The sequence below is a fragment of the Anas acuta genome, chromosome 11, assembly GCF_963932015.1.
Source record: "Anas acuta chromosome 11, bAnaAcu1.1, whole genome shotgun sequence".
NCBI lineage: Eukaryota > Metazoa > Chordata > Aves > Anseriformes > Anatidae > Anas > Anas acuta.
This window is the reverse complement of record NC_088989.1, coordinates 18,008,214-18,033,804: the sequence shown is the minus strand read 5'-3', so window position 1 is coordinate 18,033,804 and position 25,591 is coordinate 18,008,214. Positions and strand designations below refer to the sequence as shown.

The window sequence follows — 25,591 nt, the reverse complement described above, 5'->3', positions numbered from 1 at the left end:
GTTGCTCTAGCAGACACATTGATTCAGGAAAATGTGACTTTCACAGTAATTAAACCACAGTTTTTTGTTCAGTGTTGGTTGTATTTGGAATGGGATTAAATTTTTCTAATGGCACCATTTGCGGAGTGTATTGGTAAAGCTTAGATGAGAGCAAATGTACTGCTCCCTAATGTCTGCTTTGATGAGGGGAAAAAAGATTCCTGACGTGTATTAAACGTTGGAGTGTTTATCATTGGGCAGAGATTTTTCCACCTAATTGGTTTTGGAAATGAAGCTTTGGGACTGTTCAGTGAGGGATCTCTAGGAATTGCTTACAGTTAGGTGTGTGCATGACGTAGCTGTTTTGTGCTTTCAGTTTTAATGCTTGTACAAATTACTAATTATCAAGATCTGCCATCTGTGCAAAAAATACCAGATAAAGATGCAGTCTTGGTCCCAGCACGTAGTAGAGCTGTGGAAGGAGGAGGAATAGTACGAGATTTTTTTCCGTGCAGCCTGAGTGTTTAATGTGAAATAAATCACTAAATCAGTTTCCTACTGGTACTGATTCTAGAACGGGATCAATATGCTTGTACTTTAATACTTAAAATAATATCTGAATGCTGTTGTTGCAGTTTTTCGGTTGTAGACAGACTGTAGTAATTTCCATGAAAGTGAAGAGTAGCAGGAAGAAAAATCTTAAAAAGATGTGTGAAAGCATTCAGCTGGCAATGGACTACTTGAACACAGTGTAAAGATCTACTATCTGGTAATGATTATGTTTCAAAAACAGGCTCGTAACTCATTTAAAGGAAGAAAAACTAGTTTTTCTGGAATAAGCATAAACTAAGAATGCTGTATTTATGAAGGCAGCGTTACACAATCTTTCTTCCTTTGTTTTAAATTAAATTTCTCTTCAGAACACATCAGATAGCTTTGCACTGGGGTGAATTGGTGTGGATCTTGGGAGATTTCGAGTAAAAAATTTAGTTTCAGTGGAAGTGGCTTTCATGGATTGCTGTTTGGAGCAAAGTCCCCATATAGATAAAGGAATCGGTGCTAGGGCACAAGGGACTGGGCACTGAATGGCAGGCTACACCAGTGCACGTCTTACGTCGTAGGGTGGCCAGAAGTGGGATCAACCCGTGTCCTGTTGGCTCCTGCTGTTGTGCTTCCTTTGGTATTCAGTGTGTGTATGTGTTCGGATGATGTGTGATTATACGTTTTTCATCAGTTCAAGTAGTTGCCATTCTCTTACCTCACATTGGTGTGTGAAATGAGCTGTTTGTGTTCAGAATTGGTATTTATTTATATAGTTTTCTAAGCTAGTTTCCTCTGCGCTAAAGGGCAGTGGAAAAGTAAGTAATTCTTCACTTATTTCTTAAGGAGCAGTTGTTTTGGCCCCGTTCTGCCCAGATAACAGCCCGAGACCAGTGGCTGGTGAGGAGGGAAGGTGTGTGGTGGCTGCCCGTGTCCTGCCAGAGTCCCGGTGTTCCCGGCTGGGCTCCTGGTGGCCTGACGAGTCCCTCCAACGAGCCAAGGAGGTCGAGAACAGAGTTACCGCAGTTCACAAGTTCTCTGTCTCTCCTCAGACACCAAAGCTTGTCCTCTGCAGCAATCTACACGTGCCGTGTAGGCTCTCAAGAACATGACACTAAGGCTGAACATGAGAGCGCTCCTGCAGCAATTTGAGCCCTGCCGGGCATCCCGCTCTTCCCTCTGCCTTTTGTCGCAAGGCTGCCACCAAGATGCAGAGGCACAGACCTCAGGGGCTTGCTTGCTCAGGAAGGCAGGAATAGAGTCTTCCATTTTCATTTGCTTGTAATGCTGTTAGTGTAAGGTTCCTTCACAATCATTTCGGATTTTTCTCTTCCCTATTTGCTGCCCAAGCTCCTGGAGTCCCTCCCAGGTTTGACGCGAAGTTACCCAGTAAGCTCAGGACTCAGGTGGGTTCGCTGAAGTAAATAAATCTCCCTACTGCAGATTAACATTGCCATGACCTGCAGCAGTTTATTCCTATTTTCTGCCACTTTGCAGTGGTAGTTATAAGAAAAGGAAATACATGACTGCTGCCTCCTCTAGCTTATATATGTATGAATTGCTGGTGAAAGCTGCAGCTGCCTCAGAGCGCTGACCGTTCAGAGCCTCTGAATGTACTGCACTTCCTTGAGCAAAACACTTACACGAGGCAAAGCTCCTAGGAGAGAGAAGAACGTGACTGCACGATGAAAGGTACTGCTGACATTTGTATTGCACAGCAGGCTGGCAGCAGTTGATGACCTTGTTTTTGTAATTGTGTGTACAGCAGGCTCCAAATTCACTTCTGTGGGTAGGCCCTTCTGTGGCCTCAGCAGCCTTTGGTACTGGGGCAGGGCGCTGCTGGAGTCGGGAAGGACCTTTTTGTGGTGCGAAACCCAGCTTCTGTCAAGATGCAAGTTCGAATTTTTTTTTGTCATTTCCTGTTTTCACTTGAATTCTTCAGGAAACGTTGGCAGCATGACAAAATAAATTAATGTTGCGTTGTTGTCAGCTGACTTGAGCAGTAGCAGCACGGAGGTGTTGGTGTTGCCCGGCTGCTGTGCACCTCAGCGTGCTGGCAGAGAAATCCAGCCGAGCTCTTGGCTTGGTTTGTCCCGTGCAGTACCCAGAAATCTGCAATAAAGAAGGATTCCCCACAGTGTGGGTAAGTGGAGAGGAGGACAGAGACCAGACTGACTGGGTTTCATCTTAATATCCTTATATAGCAATTTACTCCCATTCTTTTTCTTGCTGCTGTCTAATTATTCTTGTAGCTATCTGTAAGCTCAGTGTGGTTGTTGCTATTGTATGTATCATTTTTTCTCCTTTTTGTTTCCTAGGTATAGGAAAATACTTCTGAACGCTTGGCGTGTTGTACTTGTAGTTGGTTCTGCATGCTGAACCCTGTTGTTTTCCTCACTTTGATCTCCATTTCTCCCTCCTTTTTTCAGAACTCCTCTGTCTTCCCAGTCCTTGTTCCCACCAACTCTAAGACTGCTGTCATTAACGTGCCATAGGTTTAAAAAAGAAATAATTCAAAATATATAAATCCTACTAGGTCTTGATTGCGTACAGAGCTTTAGTTATTAGTGGCATTTTAAGGTACACTATGAACCTTTGAAGCAGGGGGCCTGCAGAGCTGCTGGCACTGGTGCAGGAGTGTCGACGGCAGGTGGGGGGATGTTTGTGCTCGTGGCTGCGGCCACTGGGTACGTCTGCAGTGAAAGAAAAGTTCACCAGCTAACCCGTACGACCCCCACTGGCATGGAGCGTAAGAGGCCACAGTGTGGAGCGGAGGGTGGAGGTGTGGGGTTCTTAATGGGCATGGAGAAAGGTGAGGTGGTTTTGGTACACAACTGATCTCATGGGAGAGGGGACAACAAATGTACCAGTTGCCTTAGAAATAAAAGGGAACACAAAAGACCTTTTATTTATGCACCCTGTGTCTGTTTCCTTGAAAAGTACACACAAGAAAAACTTTTCTGTGGTTTAGAGCCTGACATCTTTCACATCTCCAAGCTTCTGACCTGGTGTACCAAGACTGAGCACAGACCCTGACAGGGCGATCTGCTTTGGGTTAAGAGCAGTTCATGAGTAACTTCAGGTGCAGTTTGTGAGCGGGTTGGCTGCCTGAAGTTTGCTCTGGTGCAGTTTTGCCCCTCTTCAGCTGCAGTCTTTCAGCAGAACCAGTGCTCACCTGACCCCATGGGTGAGCTGGTGGAGAGATTTATAGGGAAGAAAACAGGTAACTTTTTCACTGAGTATGTTCCTTACAAACTTAAATTAATTCAAATTGTCTTACAAGTTCAGGAAATAGTACCAGTTCCAGTACCAGTACTGCTACAGAAGCAATATTGTAGGATCAGTACTGCTCTTGCTCTCACCGGCATCTTTTCAGACTTCCCATTTAGCCGTTGCTATTGCCTAGTTAATGAAATCAGTCGTCTTGCTTGCTAACGTTCTGTGCCTGTGGACTGTTTCTAGAAAATATCAACAGGACGTGACAAAAACATGTAGGTGGTAAGAACACACTACAGAAGGGTGCTTTTCAGAGATTATGGGAAAATCTTGTATACGCAGTCTTTTGGGAAAGAAGATTACTTCTAGGCCAGAGAACGGCACCGGAATGATGCCGTTCCTTTCTGTATGATGTTGTTTCACTGAAATTTGAAACAGAAACCTGATATAATTCCTCCCATGAATATTTTTAGCAGTATTACATGCAGTGGATTTGTTACATAAATTAAAAGATACGTAGAGAATGAGGTAGGTAGTGGTTTACTAAAGAGAGGGAATGGATTCTTTTTCCTTCTCGCTTCTGCTGCAGTCTGCACGCAGTGGGAGGTGTTTCACATCAGCCAGACCCTTTTCTTCCAGGGTGTTGGTCATGGTTCCTTTCTAGGTACTGGTCACATCTGGGTGTAGGGCTGTAGCAATGTCGAGTGCTTACCAACCTTTTTGTAGCTGTGCTTTGAGTGGAACCTCTCTGAAACCAAAAGTTTATACTTCTGGACATCCCAAAACGGACACTTAACACCAGTGGAGATGTTTTCCGTGAATTCCATTACTTTAGCTCTTCAGCTGTAGCAAACGGCCCTTTTTCTCTGACCAACGTGTGTGTCTGTTTGGGGTGGGGAGAGCACACGGTCTCTATCATGGGTGCTGGGCCTGAAATGAATTGGAGGGTTCAAAGAAGCACGAAACGAGATTGAATAGCTGCTGGTAGGTGTTCGGTACAGGTGTGCCTGGTGTTCTGCACTGAGTTGGTGGTGGCTTTAGGAAACAGCAGAGGTCTCTCCGTGTAGGCTTTACTGGGCCATAAGGGGACGGAATTAAGATTGTTTGGAAGACCGTTGTTTTGGTACTTCCTGGCTGACTTGGTTTTTGATTTAACAGCTTTAATATGACTTTCTTTCCCCTTCATAGAGGTGAGCAGGAATATAGTGATGGTGCACAAGGCCTAAGGCTAAAGCTGGCATTAATCTACTAACGTGGCAAAAGTACACTGGGAAGTTCTAAATATCAGTTTCTCAGATGTTTATAAAGGGATGCATTTTTTGGGTGGTTAATAAGCTACCAAGCTTATTTTCACTATTCCATTATTGCTATTATTATTACTATTACTGAAAGCTTGGTAATGAGTCTGACTACTTTGCAATTTGGCAAGGCTTACATTTCAAATTTCAGAACTGTTTCTTACTTTGCTTAGTTTTGAATAAGATGCATTTGGAATATGATTTGGAGTTCAAACTGTACTGGAGTTGTAAGAGCTGGGCAAAAAAATACCTTTATCATTATCCCTGAGTTTGCAAAAGTAGTACTGGGTTCACATTTAGCAGTGTGCAGGGGTGTGTACGTGTCTCTGCACTTGGAGATGCGTATGCTGAAATGTCACAGAGTGTTGCTACTCTTTTCAAAACAAACAAACCACAAAAACAGAAAGGAGGACCCAAGCCAGCCCCCATAGTCACTGATAAAAACAGATTTTTTTCTTTTTTTTTTTTTCCTAATGTTTATTATAATTTCTGTTGTGTATATATATATATAAAATATATAATGTGCTAATGCTTGCATACCATATCTTGCACACAGGACTGTTCTTTTGGCCTGCAGCTAGCATTTAACTACCTTCAGGCATCAAGTGTCTAAATTAAGATGATGGTAAACTGCTGCTTGGACACCAGAGGTGCAGTAAGAATGGAATTACACATATATGCCTGATGACCTGTGCATGTACAGAAAAGCAAATGCTTTTAAGACTTGGGCTAACTTTGCAGATGTGGGTGAACTGTATCATGTATATTTTAATTTTCCCTCACTCTCCTAATTTTGTTGTTTTTCAGACTGCATCAATGGAGCACATTCAGGGAGCTTGGAAGACTATCAGTAACGGTTTTGGACTCAAGGATTCAGTCTTTGATGGCCCAAACTGTATTTCGCCGACTATCGTCCAGCAGTTTGGTTATCAACGCCGAGCATCTGATGATGGCAAAATATCAGATACTTCTAAAACTAGTAATACCATTCGGGTTTTCTTGCCCAACAAGCAACGCACAGTGGTAAGTGTGTGTTACTTTTATGTAAGAAATGTGGTACTGTTCCCATTACGAATACTATGACGTGTATTTGGCAGTAGAAATACCAAGCTTCACAAAAAGGTCTTTCTGTGTTTAAATACATTGTCATCAGTTTTCTAATTCTAGAGGACACATTTTGAAAACAGGATGGCTGTATTTTGAGCACCAGTGATTCTCCATCTCAGTGCTGTATTTTTTGAATGTATGTGAGCAAGACATGTTGCTTAAATAATTAACATTAAAAGAAAACAGTTGGCTGATGTAAACAGTTATGCCTGTGTGAAGTAAATTGTAGTCATTTCTGTCACCATTTTCTTCCCTTAAATGCCCACAGTGAAGTATGGTAGATAAAGCTGAAGTAGAACTTTTTGAGGGAACACTGCTATGAGATTTTCTACAGCTGAGTGTACCAGCAATAAATATAATCTTAAGCAAAGTTTCCTGAAGTTTGAATTAAGTCTTTTTCTATATTTAAGGTAATTCCATTTGTCTGCATTTCTATTGCTTTTATAGGCTACCTACATGTATAAGTGCTGTATAAAATTGTTTCACAGAAACTTAGTAAGAAATTAAAAAGTTATAAAATGGCTTCAAAACTTCCTTTGCTCAAGCATGCAGGAGCAGAAAACATGCCGGTCCCAAATGTTGGCTTAACATGCAGGGAATTAAATGGGAGGGCCCAGCAGTCTGTCATTAAATAAGTCAAGTATATTTGTGTATTTATTAACTTAAAATGCGCAACTGGTCACTTTTATACTGAAACTTCTAGGGAAAAGAAGAGGAGGGGGAAAAAAAAACACTTTTATTTTCCAAAAAAAATTAAACTAATTGTGCCATCATTCACTACAGTTTTTTTCCTTTGGTCACAGGTAAATGTGCGAAATGGGATGACCTTACATGATTGTCTTATGAAGGCACTTAAAGTAAGAGGTCTGCAGCCAGAATGCTGTGCAGTTTTTCGGCTTGTTTCTGAACCAAAAGGGTAAGAGTCCGTAATGTTACAAGTGAAACTGTCAGCTAGATCATTTTAAAATCTTGTTTCTGGAATAGCAGCAATAATGCTTAATTTCCCTGTTTTACTAATTTATTTTAAAAGTGCAGTTTGATTGTGAATGCTTCCATGTTGATTTCTTTACCTTACTCTTTTGTCTCTAGGGCAAAACCTTAAGATTCCTGGGTATTAAAAAGTTTGACTTTGTTTTCTAGCTAAGTATTAAATGTGTTCCAAATTGAGGGATACACTCAAGTTTCTGGTATCATTTTACAAAGATTTTTGCCGTGCTCTAGTTGAAGTGATGTGATATGACTTCATATCTGAGGTGCAGTTCTCGTGTGCATTCGTAGTTTGTAAACTTCAGTGCTAGAAATTCTTGGCCAACTTAAATGAAGATCTCCTCTGTGTGCTCAATTTTAAGGCTCTGCATTCCTCTACAAATTTTCAGTATTTGGATTTAAATCTCACTTCAGGTATTCCTTATTTTTTGTAGGACCGGGGATGCTGCTATTAAATACCAAATGATTCTTTTACAAGCTGAGGGAGTGAAGGTATCTCATGGAGTTAATACATTTAACTTCACACCTCGAAAGGCGTGGGCTTAATGCTCTTTTAAGCCTCAGTCATGAGGCAGTCATTTGTGGGTTTATGTCTCTATGTAACTGAGTCCATTTTGAGGTCACAAGTAACTTCAGTGCTGAAGCACATAATACAGCTTTCATGTCACTAAGTCATAATTCATAATTTCTTTTGTTTTGTTTATAAGGGTATTTCTGCGACTCCATTATAGCTTTTAGGTGTCTTAGTTCAAATAATTTTTATATCTAAATGACTTACATGTTAAAAACAGACATAAAAAGAGTTGAATTGCTATGGCTTTGAAGTTGCTTCTAATGTTTTTATGTTAAAGAAGTGAAATACAGCTTACTGTAAGAAATTAGCTGCGCTTTTTTGTATTTGCTTTCAGTTTATTCAAGAAAGCTTGCAAAACATAGATCATTGATGAGACATAACTTCTTATCTCCTAAATAAATTTGTCCTCTCCACTTTTTCTTTCAGTAAAAAAGTGCGTTTGGATTGGAATACTGATGCTGCCTCCTTGATTGGTGAGGAATTACAAGTGGACTTTCTTGATCATGTTCCACTCACTACACACAATTTTGTAAGTATTTCCTTTTATGTATTTTGATGTAAGTTGTACCAGTTTAACTACACGTTTAGTCAAATAATGTTTTAGGCATTAGGTGCCTTTTGGTTCTCTAAGCAGGGGGAAATTTCAGACGTGATGATTTGAATCCTTCCCCCACTCCCCATGAACTGAATTTGCTAAATATCAATTGATGATGGAGTGTCAGAATCTTACTTACGTTTAGTGGTTCATAGGTATCAGAGACTTTAAAAGCTTGTGTTACACATTCATCAGTGGTCAGATGATTGCCATTTTTATTACTTGGGCTTATATAAAAAAGTTTCTGTAACTGTTGCATTAAAATATCATGTCTTTAGAGCCCTGAATTGGGAAATGACTTGCATTTTCAGTCTCTTCTGTCTAATCCCTTTTAAAAAAAAAAAAGGCTCAGCAGCCTTATGGATCTGTTGGCAATTGCACTGAATTTACAGGGGTGCTGTTAATTCTGCAAGGTCATGGAGTTGCTCTGTGAGCTAATGCTGCCTAGTAATTTGACAGTCTCTGTTTTGGGAGAGGTAAGATTTGTTCAATGTAGAACAAATTAATAGAGCTAATAAATGATCTCCTCTTTCAGTTTTGATGATACCTTGTAGACAAAACAACAAAAACATCAACAAAAAACAATTCCCACCCCATCCAACTCTTATGTACTTACAAAGCACAAAATGGTGATTTTGAATGTTTGAACACTTTGTCCTTTTTTTTTCTTTTTTTTTTTTTTTTAATTATTGATTAAATAATGCCATAAATGTTTGTAAACTTTCCAGGTTTCCAGCCAAACTGAAAATACATGCAAAAGTCCTCGAGTGTGATTCAAAGTTCAGTAACATTTTGAGGGCACTGATAACGTTTTATCCTTGTTTTTTTTTTATTTCAAGCTCGAAAGATGTTCATCTTAATTAACTAAGAGAAGCTAGTATCTTGCATTAATCGTTCATTGTGTTTTCTAGGCTCGGAAGACATTTCTAAAGCTTGCTTTCTGTGACATCTGCCAGAAGTTCCTCTTAAATGGGTTTCGATGTCAGACATGTGGTTATAAATTCCATGAGCACTGCAGCACTAAAGTTCCAACCATGTGTGTGGACTGGAGCAATATCAGGCAACTCTTGTAAGGACTGTTCCTTTTTAATAGCAACAGTAACTCTGTGACAGACAAGCGCTTTTTCTTTAATCTTCTATTATAGAGATGAATTCGGATCTTTTTTTTTTTTTTTTTTAAATCTTTTGTTATAGAGGTGAATTTGGATCTTGGGGAAGTGTAATCACTTTCATCGAGTTCCAGACCATGTGTATTGATTTCATAAAACAGCCAGCAATGACTGTCTGTTCCCAGGTGAAGAAGGCCATTTATATGCATTTTGTTATTGCTGTAAATTTAGATACTCTGGGACAAGCAAACAAAGTTCCTGAATGAACAGGCAGGTACTATAATGCCCTTTTGATTCAGCATGGGAAGGCATCCTAATTCCTCTTGCATAATACTTGTGTTAGAAGAAGAGAAATCATGATTCAGCTGGTTTTTAGCTGTTGGAAATGTGAGTGTTTCAGGACTGCCAGTGCCTTCCACACCCTATTGAAAATGAATGGAACAGTGAGAAAAGTGATGAAGGATAATACTTTCATAATACCAGTTAGAAAAAAATGAAGATCATTATGTTAGAAGTTCTTGTATCCAAAAGTGTTAAAATCTATAAATGGCTTTGTCTTGATTAGTGATTGCATTTTTTAAAACAACTGGTCAAACAGGTATGCATTTGCTTCTGCTGATTAGTAATCGGAATTTAGGATGATTGTGACGGCCTGGGTTTAATAAAAAATTTGGCTTCAAGTACCCTGTCAGGAAAGTCTGAAGTCTTGCAGATTTGTATCTGAAGTTTAGTAAGAACACATGAAAGTCTGATGGGAGTCCGATGACATAGTTTTTAGTCATATCATACAGAAGGAAAACTTGATGTAAAGACAGGGACATGTTCATGAAGTTAATTATGCTGAAAAGAAACAGCCCTTTAAATTCTCAGTTTTAAACAGCATTGTACAGGAGGTAGTGTAGCAGTTGAATTTGTAATTGTTTTTGTTGATATTTCAGATTGTTCCCAAATTCAAATATCAATGACAGTGGTGTCCCTGCACTACCTCCCTTGACAATGAGACGGATGCGGGAGTCTGTCTCCCGGATACCTGTTAGGTAAGCTAGTATTTCCTGTCATTTCTGTTTTGGGAAATACAGTTGTTTAAAAACAAAATACAACAACAACAACAAAAAAGAAACACCCCCAACTACTTGAAAATAGAACAGTCACATAGAAGGTTGGGATAAATGTGCAAGGCAACACCACTTCGTCATAGATGATACATAATGTCCTTCCTTGCTCTTAGATTCAAGCAAAGCATTGATTGGGAATCTATATTTTTAATTTTTAGTCCTAAGGTTTTAAGTGAGGATATTAAAAGGCTTGTGGAGACATTTGTGTTCTTGCCTAAGAAAATTTGAGGATCCCTTTGGTTTTGTGTGAATCAAATCTAATTCATCTGATCAGGTAGTATACACGTAAGGGTTAACTCACTTATTATACGTGACTCGAATGTGTACAATAAAATAAAGTCCTGACGTTATGACCATTAATAAGGGATTAAAGAGAGAACAGTGGAAGCAGAAAATATTGTTCTTTTGAAGAAAGTTCTGAGACCTAGCAAGAATGTTCCTGTAGTTCTAAATGCTGGAATAAATTTTATTTTCTTCCAAAGGGGCCTGTCTTCTGATCCTAATTTGTGCCTGTATTCTTTTCCTCTAAATTCTAGAGCCTGAAGAAGGCAGGCCATCTTTTGTTTTTTCTACATCCCTTTGAAAAAATCTTGACCTATTCAGGAGTGAGACACAGAGCACGTAGCTGACTTGCAAATGGTTCTGTTTGTTTATTTATTTATTTTAGCTGGAACTACATCAGTAATTGATTTTGTTCTCTTTGCTGTCTTACTCTATTTCCAGTGTTACTGAACAATGACTTCTTAACTATACTTTTTTTTGGTGAAGGTTGGTTTTGGTTAAGCTACCTGTGTGATTTGTAATAAATAGGGCTTGATTGACATTAGTTGTGATTTGCAACTCTTTGTTGAACTGGATTTTACTGTTGGCCTCTTTTTAACCGGTATTGGGTTTCATGACTTCCTTGCTGGCTGTTCTGTGTGAACAGTTGAACAGTCTTGCAAACTTAAAAAGGTAGGGCTTAGCAGTAAAAAGTACCTTTTAAGCTGTTCATTTAATAAGCTTGAAATAAGTGGTTTGTTTAAATTTAACAGGTCTGAATGAATCCAACAGTTAGTAATTTATCAGTATTTTAAATGAGATTTGATGGGGATTGAGGTGAACTGTGGCAAATTTTATAATGGCAGATGTACACTTGGAGGTACGCACCAGATCAGTGGTGTGTTTCTAAGCTGAAGTGAAAATAATTCAGCTCACCAAATACTTTAGTTAGCACGTTAGTCCCAGCTTTAACTGTGTTTGAAATCCTGTGTATGTTGTTGCTTTGGGACAGGCTACGCTGAACGGTATTTTTCAACTGCTAGACGGAGCAAAAAATAACCATAACCACTTTCTCTCTCTTTTCTTCCCAGTTCCCAGCACAGGTATTCTACACCTCATGCCTTTACATTCAACCCATCAAATCCTTCCAACGAGGGCTCCCTCTCCCAAAGACAGCGATCTACATCCACCCCAAATGTCCATATGGTTAGCACTACAATGCCTGTAGACAGCCGGATAATTGAGGTAATACTGAGAGGGATGGAATATCACACAGTTAAACTACAACTGTAAATTGTGACTGACTATCTGATAGTCCAGGATGTCCTGTCCAGTCCAAAAACACTTTTTTCTTTGCTTCTGTCATTTGTGTACAGTTTCCCTTGTAGGCTGTGATGAAGAATATAGGTGATAATTGCCTAGAAAGTTGATAGCTCATTCTTGCTAATTACTAAAATTCTAGGTAGGTTTTGGTGTCTGTAAAGACATGGGGGAGCTTAACAATCAGGTTTCACAGATCTGAAAAGAAAACAAGCTCTGTTTTTCAGAAAAAGTATGCATTAATGGGCATATTTTAAAATGTTCTTAGGGACTTATAAATCTGGATTTTTTGGGGGGCTAACGTTTGTTTTTAAGTCAGGCTGGAGGTGTAAGTCTAGATATTATAGTTCTCAGGGTTTGAATCCTCTACTCAAAGCTTACTGACAGTAGGTTGTGTGTTACACCCATGTGTAACTGATGGGGATTCCGGGCTCGTGTGTTAAAACCATCTGTATCTTGAGAATACTTCTGCTGTTACTTGATTACAAGAATACTTTTTTTTTTCCTTCTCCTACCTTAGAGCCTTAGACTGGCAGCATTGAGAGAGAATTCTTTGAAGTGAGGCCTAAAGTTCTTTTTTTAATTATTATTATTTTTAATTATTATTTGTTTGTGTAAGGGAGTGGTTTGCAGGAAAGGCTTGCAGAAAGAAAGTGATGAACTGCAGAACTACAGAAAACATGCTGTATTTTTTTTTCCCTCTGGAGTAGTTAAAAAACTCCTTAGGCCAAACCAAATCCTTTGCTGAGTTTACTTGCATGTTTCTTCAGCTGTTAGCTTGTAGGCTTCTTTGAAATATGAAGGCTTTCTTCAATGCTCCAGAGAAGTCCTCTGGATCTTTGGTGGAAGTGAAGCAAAGTGCACTGCAGCCCCATGAAGATTTTCTGGTGAGAAGCTTTGTGGCAGCTGGGTTTCATGGGGAAGATACCATTCCCTATAGGCTTGCAGCTTGCTCTATTTTTTTTTTTTGTTTAACTGCTTCAGAAGCCAGACCTACTGTCTTCTATGGCACACAAAAAAACGAAGCAGTCCAGAAAGAGAATATGAATTATTAAACATGGTAGTGTAACGAGCCTTTGAGGAGACATTGCTTTTTTTGTCCTTTATGCATAGCAGTAAAGAAGGAAATGATTTCTATTCTGCCTCTTCTTAATAGCGTAGAGGATTGAATAAAAAAAGAAAAAAAAAAGATAGTAAATACCTTTAGATAGCTATGGGAAAGGCCACCCTACTGAAGGATTTTACCAGAGGTTGAATAATATATTTTTTGGCTTGAAGAGGAATAATTACTTAAATGTTTCATTGCGCTTAATTATCATATATCAAACAACTTAGGTTACATTTTCTTTCATTTATCCTAACATTTCATTATATTTTTTTATACTTCCTCTGTTCTGTTCTTTTATCTCTTACTGTGTTGGCCTAGAATAACAGCCTGAATGCTTCTCCCAGTTCCTGGTGCAGACGATTTTGTTTGAGGGGAAGAGTAGGTATTTCCTTGGTGCCTTTTGTTTTCTTGTGATTAACAGGATTGCTATAACTTGTAAGCCATGGCAGTGTCCACATGAAGTGTTTAATTTGGAGTTGATTTAATGAAAGTCTTTGTAGCATGTTCATACTTAAATACAGAGGACAACAATTGAAAAAAGGCAAATTGATAGAGGAGCTTCATTTTTAGTTAGGCGGCTGAAGCCATACTACTGTGATACTTACTATAAACTTGAACAGGCTTGGATTAGAGATGCATTTGGTCATGCAGATTTTTAAGTCTAAAACCTTCTCAAATACATCTGTTGTGTGGCTGTTTTTCTCTGGAAACTATTTTGTTGAACTTAGCTGTACAAAAGCCTAGATTAGGAACATGATGTACTTCTCATCAAAGCAAAGGTGACAGGCTGCAGCACTGGTGCATGGTGTTTTTTGTGCTGTAAGAAAAACTCTGGAGAACACTTTTGGTTTGTTTGCTGTAGAATTCATAAACAAAAACCATATTATTCAAATAAGGACTAAAGTTCAACAAAAATACCTTTCTTCTTGGATAAGAGCTACTTATATGTGACTACGAGAGCAATTGAAAATTATTTAGTGATTCTTTGCCAGCTTGAAAGAAGTTATGTTCTCAGGCTGATGTAGAAAAACGCCCCTTGTAATTAATGCAGGTTCCTGAAAATAACTTCATGGTCCTCAAAATGGACAAAGGTAATAGTTGGCAAAAATTCTTCTCTGTTAGTTTATATAGATTTTAATTCACTCAGGCTTAGAGTAGAGGAGTTCTGCAAGAATACACTGTTTAGAACTCAAGCCTGGGAGAATACAGCTAACTAGCTAGAATGATGCATTTCGTGAATGAATCTTTACTAAGGATAATTTGGGCTAATTTGAAAACTGTGTGGTGGAATATCAGCTTGTTCTGTCCTCCTGTGAAGTCTTACATTTGTTATTCTACTAATTAGTTAGTAAGTTTGAATTGACTTCTATTAACTTTGACAGTGTTTAACATTTCTGTAGTGCATGTTCTTGCTTTGTACTTATACAGTACCTGGATATTTTACCTTTCCTGTATGTTCTTTGGGATAATACATAGCAGGTGAGAAAAGTTGTGAAGTCATGTTTGTCAGAGCTTAGTTTATCTTGTGCATGGCTGTAGAGTTGTGTTGTAAAGTGCCTGTGGCATGAGGTGAGAGCTGTCATACTGTACCAACTAGTGAGCTGTGTAAGAACATGCTTTTCAAATATCATCAAACTTTAATCTGTGAAAAAAATGTTTTGAAAAGGAGCTGTTTTTTGTATTAGAGCACAAGATGTAGCTTATTATGTGTTGAAATATCTCTACCGTACTATTTCAAGATGTATATTGACCTGGAATGCTTTCGAGGCTCTTTGAAGTTTCCTATTTATAATCCAAAACCTTTTTTGAAAAATTGTCCCCTGGAGATACAGGACCATGACACGAGCTATATTCAGATCTGAAATGCAAGCATGTACAGCAACAGAGTGCTGGGAATGCAGAAAGTATTTCTGGTGTTTATTCTTGTTCGATGTCTTCCCCCCCCCCTTTTTTGATAGTAATACCTTTTAATATGCTGTGAATATTTTTAATGTGTTGTAAAAATTGACAAAGTGCATGCTTCATAGCAAATAGGGTTCTTATAACTAGAAAATAACTAAGCTGTTATCTTTTAAAGGGTCTTGGTTAATATCGTATGATACTTGATCAAAACTATCAAGAAGTATTTCAACACAACTACTTGTGCTTGTTTCTTTGTATGCTGTTGTGTACTTACTAACTCTTGATCTATCTTCTCTTTTTCAGGATGCAATTCGAAGCCATAGTGAATCAGGTATGGTTTCAATAATAATAATAATAAAAGTGTGGTGTTATTTTGTGTGTATTTTATGGTTCATAACTATTTTATTCTATTTTTATATTTAAGCTTCACCCTCTGCTCTGTCTGGAAGTCCTAACAATATGAGCCCAACTGGCTGGTCTCAGCCCAAAACCCCAGTCCCAGCCCAAAGAGAGAGAGCCCCTGGATCCAATACACAAGAAAAAAACAAAATTGTAAGTAATTTTTACTATTTTTAACATTTTAAATGCGTAAAAGAGTTCTTCAGTTTGAGTGTTGTGGTTTTTTTTGGGAAGTAAGTTTCTTAAATATTTCAGATGTCTTCAAAAACTTGATTATTTGAACCCACAATTATTTGTTCTTCTTGAGGGTCTTAGATCAGGGTTTAAGTTCTTAGTGCGGAAATCAAAGATAGTTTCCTAAGCAGTTAGTCTTCCAGGAAGAATACATTTTGTATTTCTTCTATGAAAAAAAAATAATAGTTTGGGAAATAATTAAATGGTATTCTGGAAAATAATTAAATGAATAAATAAAGAACGTGTATTAATATTTTCTTTGGTTATCTATTTAAATTTTTATTTCATTTAATGTTATTAGATACCCCTTTTGCCTATCAAAACTGAGAAAAACATAAATGCAAGCTACAGAACAAAATCCTCAAGGCTTTAGTGCATCCTAATTTTGTGTGAATGAAATTATTTAATTCTTGGTGCATATATTAATGTATATAATCTACTTGATTAAATAATTAACTGAAGCTATGCCTACTTTTGTTCCAGAGGCCTCGTGGACAAAGAGATTCCAGTTATTACTGGGAAATAGAAGCAAGTGAAGTCATGCTTTCTACAAGAATAGGGTCAGGTTCTTTCGGAACTGTTTACAAAGGCAAATGGCATGGTAAGTTCTTGTCTTCTCAAAATGTTGATACTGTAGAAGGACAGTAATCTAGAAAACAGTGAAACTGTTTTAATGATGCTGTGTGCATATCTACCACCAAAGGTCCTGGATGAGAAATACTAATTTCCAAATTTTAACATGGGAAAAACTAAGACACAGATCAGACATCAAAATCTGAATCTACCAACTGCTATATCCATGTCTGTTATATTGGATCCAGCATTATTTTCTTTAATACCATGTTCTGAAATTTCACAGCAGGATGTTGAATTAAATTTACCTTTTTTCATTTGAATACCTCTGTGGTTTAATTTGCATAATTATATTAAAGGTGGCAGGGGAAGGAAATAACTGTAAATTGCTTTCACTGTGGATTATTTCTAAGGAAAAATACGGTTAATGTGAGAGTCCATAATAAAAGGTTGCTGGAATACTTCAAAAAGAAGCACACTGCAGAACTACAGAACTAGATTCCAAATTCAGGGCATCTTATATAGAAAGAAACACAACACAAAGCCCTTGAAACACAGAAATCAAGAGGCGGAAAAAAAAGTAAGATGTCACTAAACAAGGTTATAAATGTGAATTTCTTGTGAATACTTTTTTTACCAAAACATTTGCAAATATTTTTGGTGTATCAAGAACTTCATGTGTTAAACAGGAGCTGCGTGGAGCTGCAATTTACAAATGACCTTCAGTTGTGTGCACAAAATAGCTGTATAACTATCACCTAATTCTATATTAGTAAGATTCAGTGTCTTGTTTGACGTAACTGGTATAGTTCTCCTGTTTTCGGGGAAAAGATGATGTTAAATTACCAAAAATTGACAGTTTGATTTTATGAATTAATGTCAGCAAAGCAAAGTAACTGAAATCATTCTTTCTTTCTATCCTTTTTTTTTTTTTTTTTAATGTTGCTGACTTCCTGTTAAAGTGAAATTCTAGGACAGCATTTTTTTCCTTTTTTGTTTTTGTTTGTTGTTTTTGTAACTGTCAGTTGCAGTGTGGTGTTGAAAGATTTAAAAGTGTAGTTCTTGCAAGTCTTTTCCATTTAGAATTGTAGAAATGGGGAGTTCACAGTGCACAATTTAATGAAGTGCAGATTTTTTTAGTAACCTATTCTAATAGTACAAATGCAGCAATAAAACTGTCTTGGTGAAGCTAAAGGAAATCAAGTATTGCAGATTGCTGCAAACTTAAACAGAAATTCTGGGTTCAGGTAGAGGTGTCAGCTTTCCTAACATGCTCAGCCACGAAGGTCTGTTTGCACTGTATGTTTGGAGAGCACCTAAGAGCTGTTAAGAGAATGTGTACAACTGTGTGTAAACTGTATTAGGTTTCCACTAAGATTCCCTGACTTAGTCTTCCAAAATAAGAATTAAATTTATCAATTTCATTGATATGATAGTGTCAAGGGCAGTCTTGCAATGAGGAGTGCGTCTCTAGTTGAACAGGTATCTTGCACTTCCATACTGTTCCAGATTGTTCTGATGGTTAAGTACTAATTTTAATATTTGCACCACTTCTGTTACAGACCTCATTTGGATCCTGTAGTGTCCTGTAGCATGCTTCTAAATTTAAAAGGAGGAAAGAGAACCAAGGCAGTTTAAATGGGTTGGAAGACTACCTATCATAAACACTCATTTCCCCTTTGACCCTGGTAATCAGTTCTAGGTTTTTGGTGGTTGGGGGGTGGTGGAAGCTAATTGTCTTCAGATTGCTGCTAAACAAACAAGTGCTATCATGTATTTCTTTCTGTAGAGGAAACTGCTTGGGGAACACCATGCAGCCTAAAAAAGTGTGGCACCTGATTTGATAAAAGCCAGTATGAAACTAAAAACATCACTTAATTAGTGGAGCAAGGATCACAGTGGAGAATATGTTGAAAAATAATATGAAAATACTTGGTTTATAATCAGTGGATGCTGCATCCTTGTCTTGGCATATCCTAGCAATATACTTCACGTACTGAGAGACATCTGTTGGTCTTGCCTTGTATATGAATGGTAGTTGCAGTATGTACCGGGTACTTCACGGGTTGGTTTTGGTAGTCATGTGGGACTGGTTGTCTTTCTACCAATTAATTTTTTACTGTTCTGGTGTGTAAACAGAGAGGTCTCTTAAACTATAGAAAAAAAAAATTCATACCGAAAATGTGAGATGGTTCTTTTTAGGAAGATGCTGAAGGATGGAATATGAAGTACATTGCATTTATGGAAGTTAAAGGAAGAAGATATAAATGTACAGCAATGTGTTCAATACTTGCACTTCTTTTCTGTAAATTGAAATTATACAGTAACTACAGTGGAAGGTACTGCAGTTTCCATCAGGGTACTTTCTCTGAAACTTTCAAGTACCAGTCTGCATATGCTTTTTGTATTTTGCATCTTTTTTAATTGAGCTGTTAGTATTCCTAATGTCTTCAGCTGATCATTATGTTCTAGAGAATATAAAATTCTCTAAAATATTCTGTGTTCCATGGGTATCTTGGAAGAGAGACCATATTAAGAATGAGTTGATTGTGGTAGCAGAGAAATCTGTCGTTCTAGGGATTTTTTCTGTAGTGTAGGTGGTGGTGCTGCAATGCGAAGTGGCAGCAGCCCCCAGACGGTGCGATAAGCCTAGCTGAGAAGAGAGCTGCTCTCAAATTTCTCGGCTTGTATGTGCACTAAGAATAAGTTTCAGTTTTCCTGAGCCCCTTTTACCTTCTTGGGACGGTGTCAAGGCAAGTTTACCCCCTCTTGAATTATAAAATGTTCTGTCCATCCATAGTTAATACGATTTTGGTGTTTACATATTTCACTGAGGAATCGGTGGGTTTTGCTGTTGGTGGCTTTACTTGCATTAGAACAGTCAGCTTCATTCTACTGTTGTGCCTTTTTGATCAGTTCAGTTGTACTGTTTTCTAGATGTACACTGTAAAGCTTTTTACAACTTTATTCTGCGGAAATAGTCCTTAAACAGATAGGTCTGAGACGTCCTGTATTCATTCCTTTCTGGATTACCCTTCAACAGACACTGAAATTTAAACCAAGCATGTGCACTGACATCAATTCAAATGAATCTTTTAGGAAAAAAAAAAATATCAGCTTAAAGAACAGTAAGATACTTTACTTAGACCCCAACTTGTTACTGAATCTTAAAATCAGTTATATTGTTCATAATTTTTCTGCTATTCCTGAACAGAACATTTATTCCTCCCGTTCCTGAACCTTAGCAGCTGGGAAATTTATGTACAAATCAGGGAACGGTTTGGGTTGGAAGGGACCTTTCAAAGCCACCTAGTCCCTTGGCAGGGACAGTCACTAGATGGGGTTGCTGAAAGCCTTGTCCAGCCAGACTTGGAATGTTCCCAGTGATGGGGCAACCACAAGAAATCTGGGCAACCTGTTTCAGTGTCTCAGCACCCTCAGTATAATTCTAGAAGATTTTTTTCATTGTAAATGAACCTTCTTGCAGTCTAAAACTGCTATCCCTTTTCCTGTTACTACACGATGTGGTAAAAAAAAAAAAAAAAAGTCTTCCTCCATCTTCCTGTTGAAAGGCTGCAGTAAGGTCTCCCTAATGCCTTTCCTAGGCTAAACGCCCCCAGCTCTTTCAGCTTTTCTTCACAGGGAGGTGTTCCAACCCTTGGATCATTTTTATGCTCCTCCTCTGGATGTGCTCTCACAGGTTCACCAATGTCTCGTACCGGGGAGCCCAGAGCTGGATGCAGTGCTCCAGGTGGGGCCTTGGCAGAGCAGAGGGGCAGGGTCACCTCCCGTGACCTGCTGGCCATGATTCCTTTGATGCAGCCCAGAATATGGCTGGCTTTCTGGGCTACAAACACTGCTAGCTCGTATGTGATGTTGCACCCAGCAGTACCCCCAAGGCTTTCCATCAGTTCATCCCCCAGCCCGTACTGGTACTGGGGATTGCCCCAGCCCTGGTGCAGCACCTTATTGAGGTTTGAGGTTCACTTGGACCTACTTCTCAAGCCTGTCAGTGACCCCCTGGAGGACATCTCTTCCCACTAACACACACGTCAACTGCACCACTGCACTTGGGTGTCGTCTACAAACCTGTTGAGGGTGCATTCAGTCCTGCTGCCTGTGTCGTTAATGAAGATGTTAAATAGTGTTGGTCCCAGTACGGACCTTTGAGGGACACCACTCGTTACAGGTTTCCATTTGGCCATGGAAAGCCAGTTAAACCAATTCCTTGTCCTTCAAATAGTCTAGCCATCAAATCCATATTTCTCCAGTTTAGAGGCAAGAATGTTGTGGGGAACCATATCAAAGGCACTGCAGAAATCCAGGTAGATGAGAGCAGTTGCTCTTCCCTTGTACGCTGCTGCGGTCACCTCATCGTAGAAGGCCGATGAGTCAGGCAGGACTTACCTTGGCTGAAGCCATGTTGGCTGTCCCTAATCACCTCCCTGTCTTCCATGTGGTAACTCCCAGGAGGATTGGTTCCATGATCATACTAGGCACTGAGGTGAGGCTGACGGGTTGGTAGTTCCTAGGGTTCTTCTTACTGCCCTTTAAAAATGGGCGTGAGTCTTTTTTTCTCTAGCTGCTGGGAACTTTGCCTGACTGCCATGACTTTTCAAATACGATGAAGGGTGGCTTAGCAACTACATCAGCCAATTCCCTAAGGACCCTGGGATGCATCTTGTCGGGTCCCATGGACACGTGTGTTCAGGTGTCTCAGATAGCCCTGAGCCTGACCTTTTTTTATGATGGGAGCGACTTTGTTCCCCCAGGCCCTACCCTGAGATTCAGGGACTTGAGATGTTTATAAGTAAAAATAAATATCTAGCTTTAGGATAAACAGAGTTTGTATGTATTTAAAAAAAATAAAAGTTTATACACACACACGTATATGGTAAAGCTGGATATAAAAAGGATAGTGATGAGACTTTGCGTACTGTTCGGAAGCCGAGAGGCTCTGTTGTGACTGTGCTTGAAGTAATATGCTGAGAATGCAGCTACACTAAAAGATCATCCTATGAAACAGCTGTGACTGCACCCATTTGAGATTTTAATAGCTTCAAATCCTGCAAAAAAGCATACATTTAGTTCTAGCCAACTGTATCTGTTACAAAATAGAAGGGAAGCATGTTGAACAATTAATGGCTTTCATTGCTCTCAAATTCAGGTAAATGAATTGTGTGGTACTACAGAAGTTCAAGTATCTGCAGGAAAATCCCGACCTATGTACAGATTACTAGAGGTGTGCTGTGCACAACCTAGGGATTTTGCATATACCGTAAAGTACCATTATTTATTATTTTTGCAAAACAAAGGCATTTTTAATAATTTTTACTGTAAATGTGTTTTCAGGGGATGTAGCCGTGAAGATACTAAAGGTTGTAGATCCAACCCCAGAACAGTTCCAGGCTTTCAGAAATGAAGTGGCTGTATTAAGGTGAGTTCACAGTTTCTTTGCTACGTTTTGTTACGTGATGTCACTGTATTTACCTACTACCTCTCCTTTAAGCCATCTTACCCAATATTCTATGTTTGATAGGTAGAAAAAGCAGATCTCCAGAGAAAAACAACAGAAAAGAGAGCATATGGCAAAACCCCTGAATACTATTGTAGAGCTCTGAGACACCAGCAGTAACTCAGTGGTTCCTCACTGAAATTTGTTTGAAAATTTGAAATCTGAAATTTGTTTTTTTCAGATATCTAATACTAACAACCATAGTCCTTCAGGTCACATTTGGCATGTAATAGCAGGTGAAGATTAACAAATTCTGCCATAATGCTCATAACCAGATAGAATATTCAATCTGTACCTTTTTTAAATTACAGCATAATTCCCTTGTATCCATGGGAATAATTCCCCTGATCCATGTAACTTTCCATGTATTCTGCTTTCAAATACTGGTATTGTAATGTCTAATTAAAATTAAAGTAACTAATTTTAATACTGAAATGAAGTAACTAATTTTAAAACTGAATCCTGCAACTGAACCTGTTAGAATATCTAGGAACTATATTTTTCATCTGTTAACTCCTTTCCAGGTTATAATAACCCTTTAGTTTCCTATTGGGATTCAATCGTATATTTTAAGTTGTCACTTTTTCATAGCTTTCAGGGAGATTTTTATTATTTCAGTCACTTATTCTAATTCCACTTGCAAGTGTGACTGTTGGTTACTAATTTCAAAAACCCTGAGTTTTCTTGACATCTTTCTCTTAAACATTGTTCTTAAATAACTTCCTTGGAATTAAAAGGAAGTATTTTATCTAAAAAGAAAATAAGCTAATAAAAAAAAAGCAAACAAATTAGTGACTGTGGCATATTTTTATTATTTTTAAAAACAAACTTTACACGTCTATACTTAAACTGTTTGTTTTTGGACTTGAAAGCTGAAATATATGTTCCTTCAGATGGGAATACATTTTCAAAAGAACTTGAAAATACTTTTTGTAAAGATACTAATGTCTTTTTCTGCTCCTTTCTATTAGGAAGACTCGGCATGTTAATATTTTGCTCTTTATGGGCTACATGACTAAAGATAACCTGGCCATTGTTACACAGTGGTGTGAAGGAAGCAGTCTGTATAAACACCTGCATGTTCAAGAGACCAAGTTCCAAATGTTCCAGCTCATTGATATTGCTCGGCAGACAGCACAAGGAATGGAGTGAGTAGGATCAATAATAGTGTCTGTTCTCATCTCTTGGAACTACCTTTCCTTTTCCTTCCCCAAACCTTAATATGCAACCTTAGAGCTATTGCTCCGAGACTTTGATCTGTCCAGCTGGTGTACTGGGTCAGGAGTTAGTGTCTGTGTACAGAGCGTGTGAATGAAGATTTGTGATGAATCTACATATTTCAGAACTTCTTAAACACTATTGAAATCTTTGCCACGTAGTTCTAAAAGGTTACGCTCTGATCCATGTCAAAGGACTGTTAAGACTGCAAAGTTAAGTACTCAAATGAAAAAGATTTTGTGCAGCCTTAATCCAGCACTGTTGTATGCATTGTCACTTTCTTTCATCTAGGATTTTTCTGATAATCTTGTCTTAATTCATGTTAGACCACTAGCCAGTAAGAGTCAATGTTTCTGTATTTTATCTACATCGTACCTTAAGGTCTTGCTGAAAAGCAATAGATGAGATCATATTCTAAACTTGGAATTATTAAGTTCCTTCTTTTTTTCCCCTGTTGTTGGAGAATATAGGGACTCTGAGTGTATAATAATGCAAGTACAGTTTAAGACAGGTCAGACAGAAGCTTTATCAACTTTGACCTTAGTGAAAGAACATTGGACAGCATTTCTCCCTCTGCTCCCCTGTTCTTTGCCAAGTGATTGCAAAGATCCGATCTATATGCTGTTAGAGGGAAAAAGGCAGTAAGGAAAAACAATCATCCTGTTACCAAGGCCAACTACTCAGTAGGGTTGGCCACCTCGAGTAGCTTGTTAACTGCCATGGTTCTAGCAAGGAGTCAGTGTGACAATATGGAGAGATGGCTCTTGGTGGAGCCTGTGGGACTGATAGCTTTTAGTTGAAAGGAATGTTCTTTTAGGTAAAATAAACTTCTTAGACCTCTCAAATCTTAAATAATAATTTTACCACCACACAGTGTTACCATAACATTGCAGTGCTTTGGTAAGCACTAATTAATATTGACAGTACTTCTGTGAGATGAAGGGATGGCTCTTTTCATTCTCCAGTGGCAGATCCCTCACACAGATAAATCTTGGAAAAGTTCTCTAGATGTCTGAGTAGAAACAGTAACCACCTCAGTTCTGTTTCAGACCAATCAATATTAGTTTTCGTAGCATAGAAGATGCAAATGTCAATTTGCTGAAGCTGTCAGTGCTCATCTGTTTTTTAAGTCAGGACCCAGGTTTCCAGTCTGACACCCAGCAAACCAGGCACATATATTATGACTGCAGATTGAAACAGTTTGTGAAAAGTGAGCCTTAGCAGAGCATGCAAATTTCATGAATAAGAGGATGGCATCAGGTTCTCTAGGGCGTTATTACATTACATGACAGCGATGCTGCTATTTCTCTTCTTGAGATTTATTTACGTGGCTTTCACTTTCTGTAATGCTGGAGCTTTGTAGTTGACTAGCACTTGCTACATTTCTTTTTCCTGTAAATCTATCTGTATCCTGTAAATTCACTAAAGCAAGAGATTATGAACGTGGCTGAGTATGTAGTAAACTGACAGTGCCTATCAGTAAATCCAAAGGCCCAGTTTATACGAACAGCCTCCAATATGTCACTTTTCTGTTTTTTCTTTTGTAGCTACTTACATGCGAAGAATATCATCCACAGAGACATGAAGTCCAATAGTATCCTTTCCTAACTTAATCACACATTAATGTGAGTGATTTGTTGTTAACATGGATTTTCTGGAGGCTTGAAATAACTGTTTCAAATGTATATAACTAAAAATGAGCAATTCCTCTGGATGCCTGAGAAGATATGTTTAGCAAGGACTCGCATAGAAGGTATGTGCATGCTTACTGAACTGTTGTGATAAAGATGAAAAAAGAGATGTAGCAGGCATGCTCCAGAAGTGTCTTTTTTTTAATTAAATGGTATTTATGCAATATATCTCTGTTAGCTGGAAGTTACTGTAGGGACGTGCTACTTGATGGGGGGATACATGTGCATACCAATGCATATGTACACACATGGGCCCCACGCTGTATCTTTAGTAAATTTAAAACCTCTTCAGATGACTGGCAGAAATGAAGCCAAAAATTCTAATTTAAACTCAAGTAAATGGGACCTTTTACCAATATATTTCTTTCAAAAATTTGAATTTAGTAACGCATGCAGAGAATGTTGTGAACTGATCTCTTTCACCCTTGAAAATGTCTGATTTTGAAATTGCTGAGAAGAGAACTTACTGAGTTAGCACATGGGTGGTAACTTCCTTTCCTAACGTGAACAGAATGTTTTGCAAAGGTATTAAAAGATAGGTCAAATCCAGTAGTTCCATAGTTTAAGGAATTTCCCTTTTCAGTTAGGCTAGAAAAATAATCACTTCAGTATATAGGAATTTAGTGTATAGGAGGTTAGGACTTTGTGATTCTTTTGTCTGTCATGATATTTCTGAATCATCTTCTCAAATTTAAGACATTCTTAAATGAAATTGTAGAAGTATTTCTTAAAATAATCCAAAGAAAGTTCTAGCCTCTCAATCTTTACAGACAAACCTATTAAGCAGATAGGTTACAACTAGTGCAGACCTGCATTTTTCCAGTGGGAGTAGTTAGATCGTGGTTAAATT

At 38.3% G+C, this 25,591-nt stretch overlaps 1 protein-coding gene across 5 annotated transcripts in view; it reads left to right on the top strand.

Annotated features, from left to right (window-relative positions):
* RAF1 (Raf-1 proto-oncogene, serine/threonine kinase) overlaps nt 1–25,591 on the top strand; it is a 78,647-nt gene that overhangs the window by 45,423 nt on the left and 7,633 nt on the right. For 2 of the 5 annotated variants that reach the window (XM_068694605.1, XM_068694606.1), the window contains exons 3-15: nt 5,841–6,056; nt 6,944–7,056; nt 8,128–8,230; nt 9,208–9,365; nt 10,344–10,442; nt 11,873–12,026; nt 13,528–13,587; nt 15,415–15,442; nt 15,536–15,663; nt 16,228–16,345; nt 21,670–21,754; nt 22,804–22,980; nt 24,598–24,644. In XM_068694605.1, the coding sequence (XP_068550706.1) occupies nt 5,850–6,056; nt 6,944–7,056; nt 8,128–8,230; nt 9,208–9,365; nt 10,344–10,442; nt 11,873–12,026; nt 13,528–13,587; nt 15,415–15,442; nt 15,536–15,663; nt 16,228–16,345; nt 21,670–21,754; nt 22,804–22,980; nt 24,598–24,644 (1,477 nt within the window). In that variant the 5' untranslated portion in view covers nt 5,841–5,849. The remainder of the gene's footprint in view (nt 1–5,840; nt 6,057–6,943; nt 7,057–8,127; nt 8,231–9,207; nt 9,366–10,343; nt 10,443–11,872; nt 12,027–13,527; nt 13,588–15,414; nt 15,443–15,535; nt 15,664–16,227; nt 16,346–21,669; nt 21,755–22,803; nt 22,981–24,597; nt 24,645–25,591) is intronic. The other 3 variants (XM_068694607.1, XM_068694604.1, XM_068694608.1) reach the window with 3 other exon arrangements.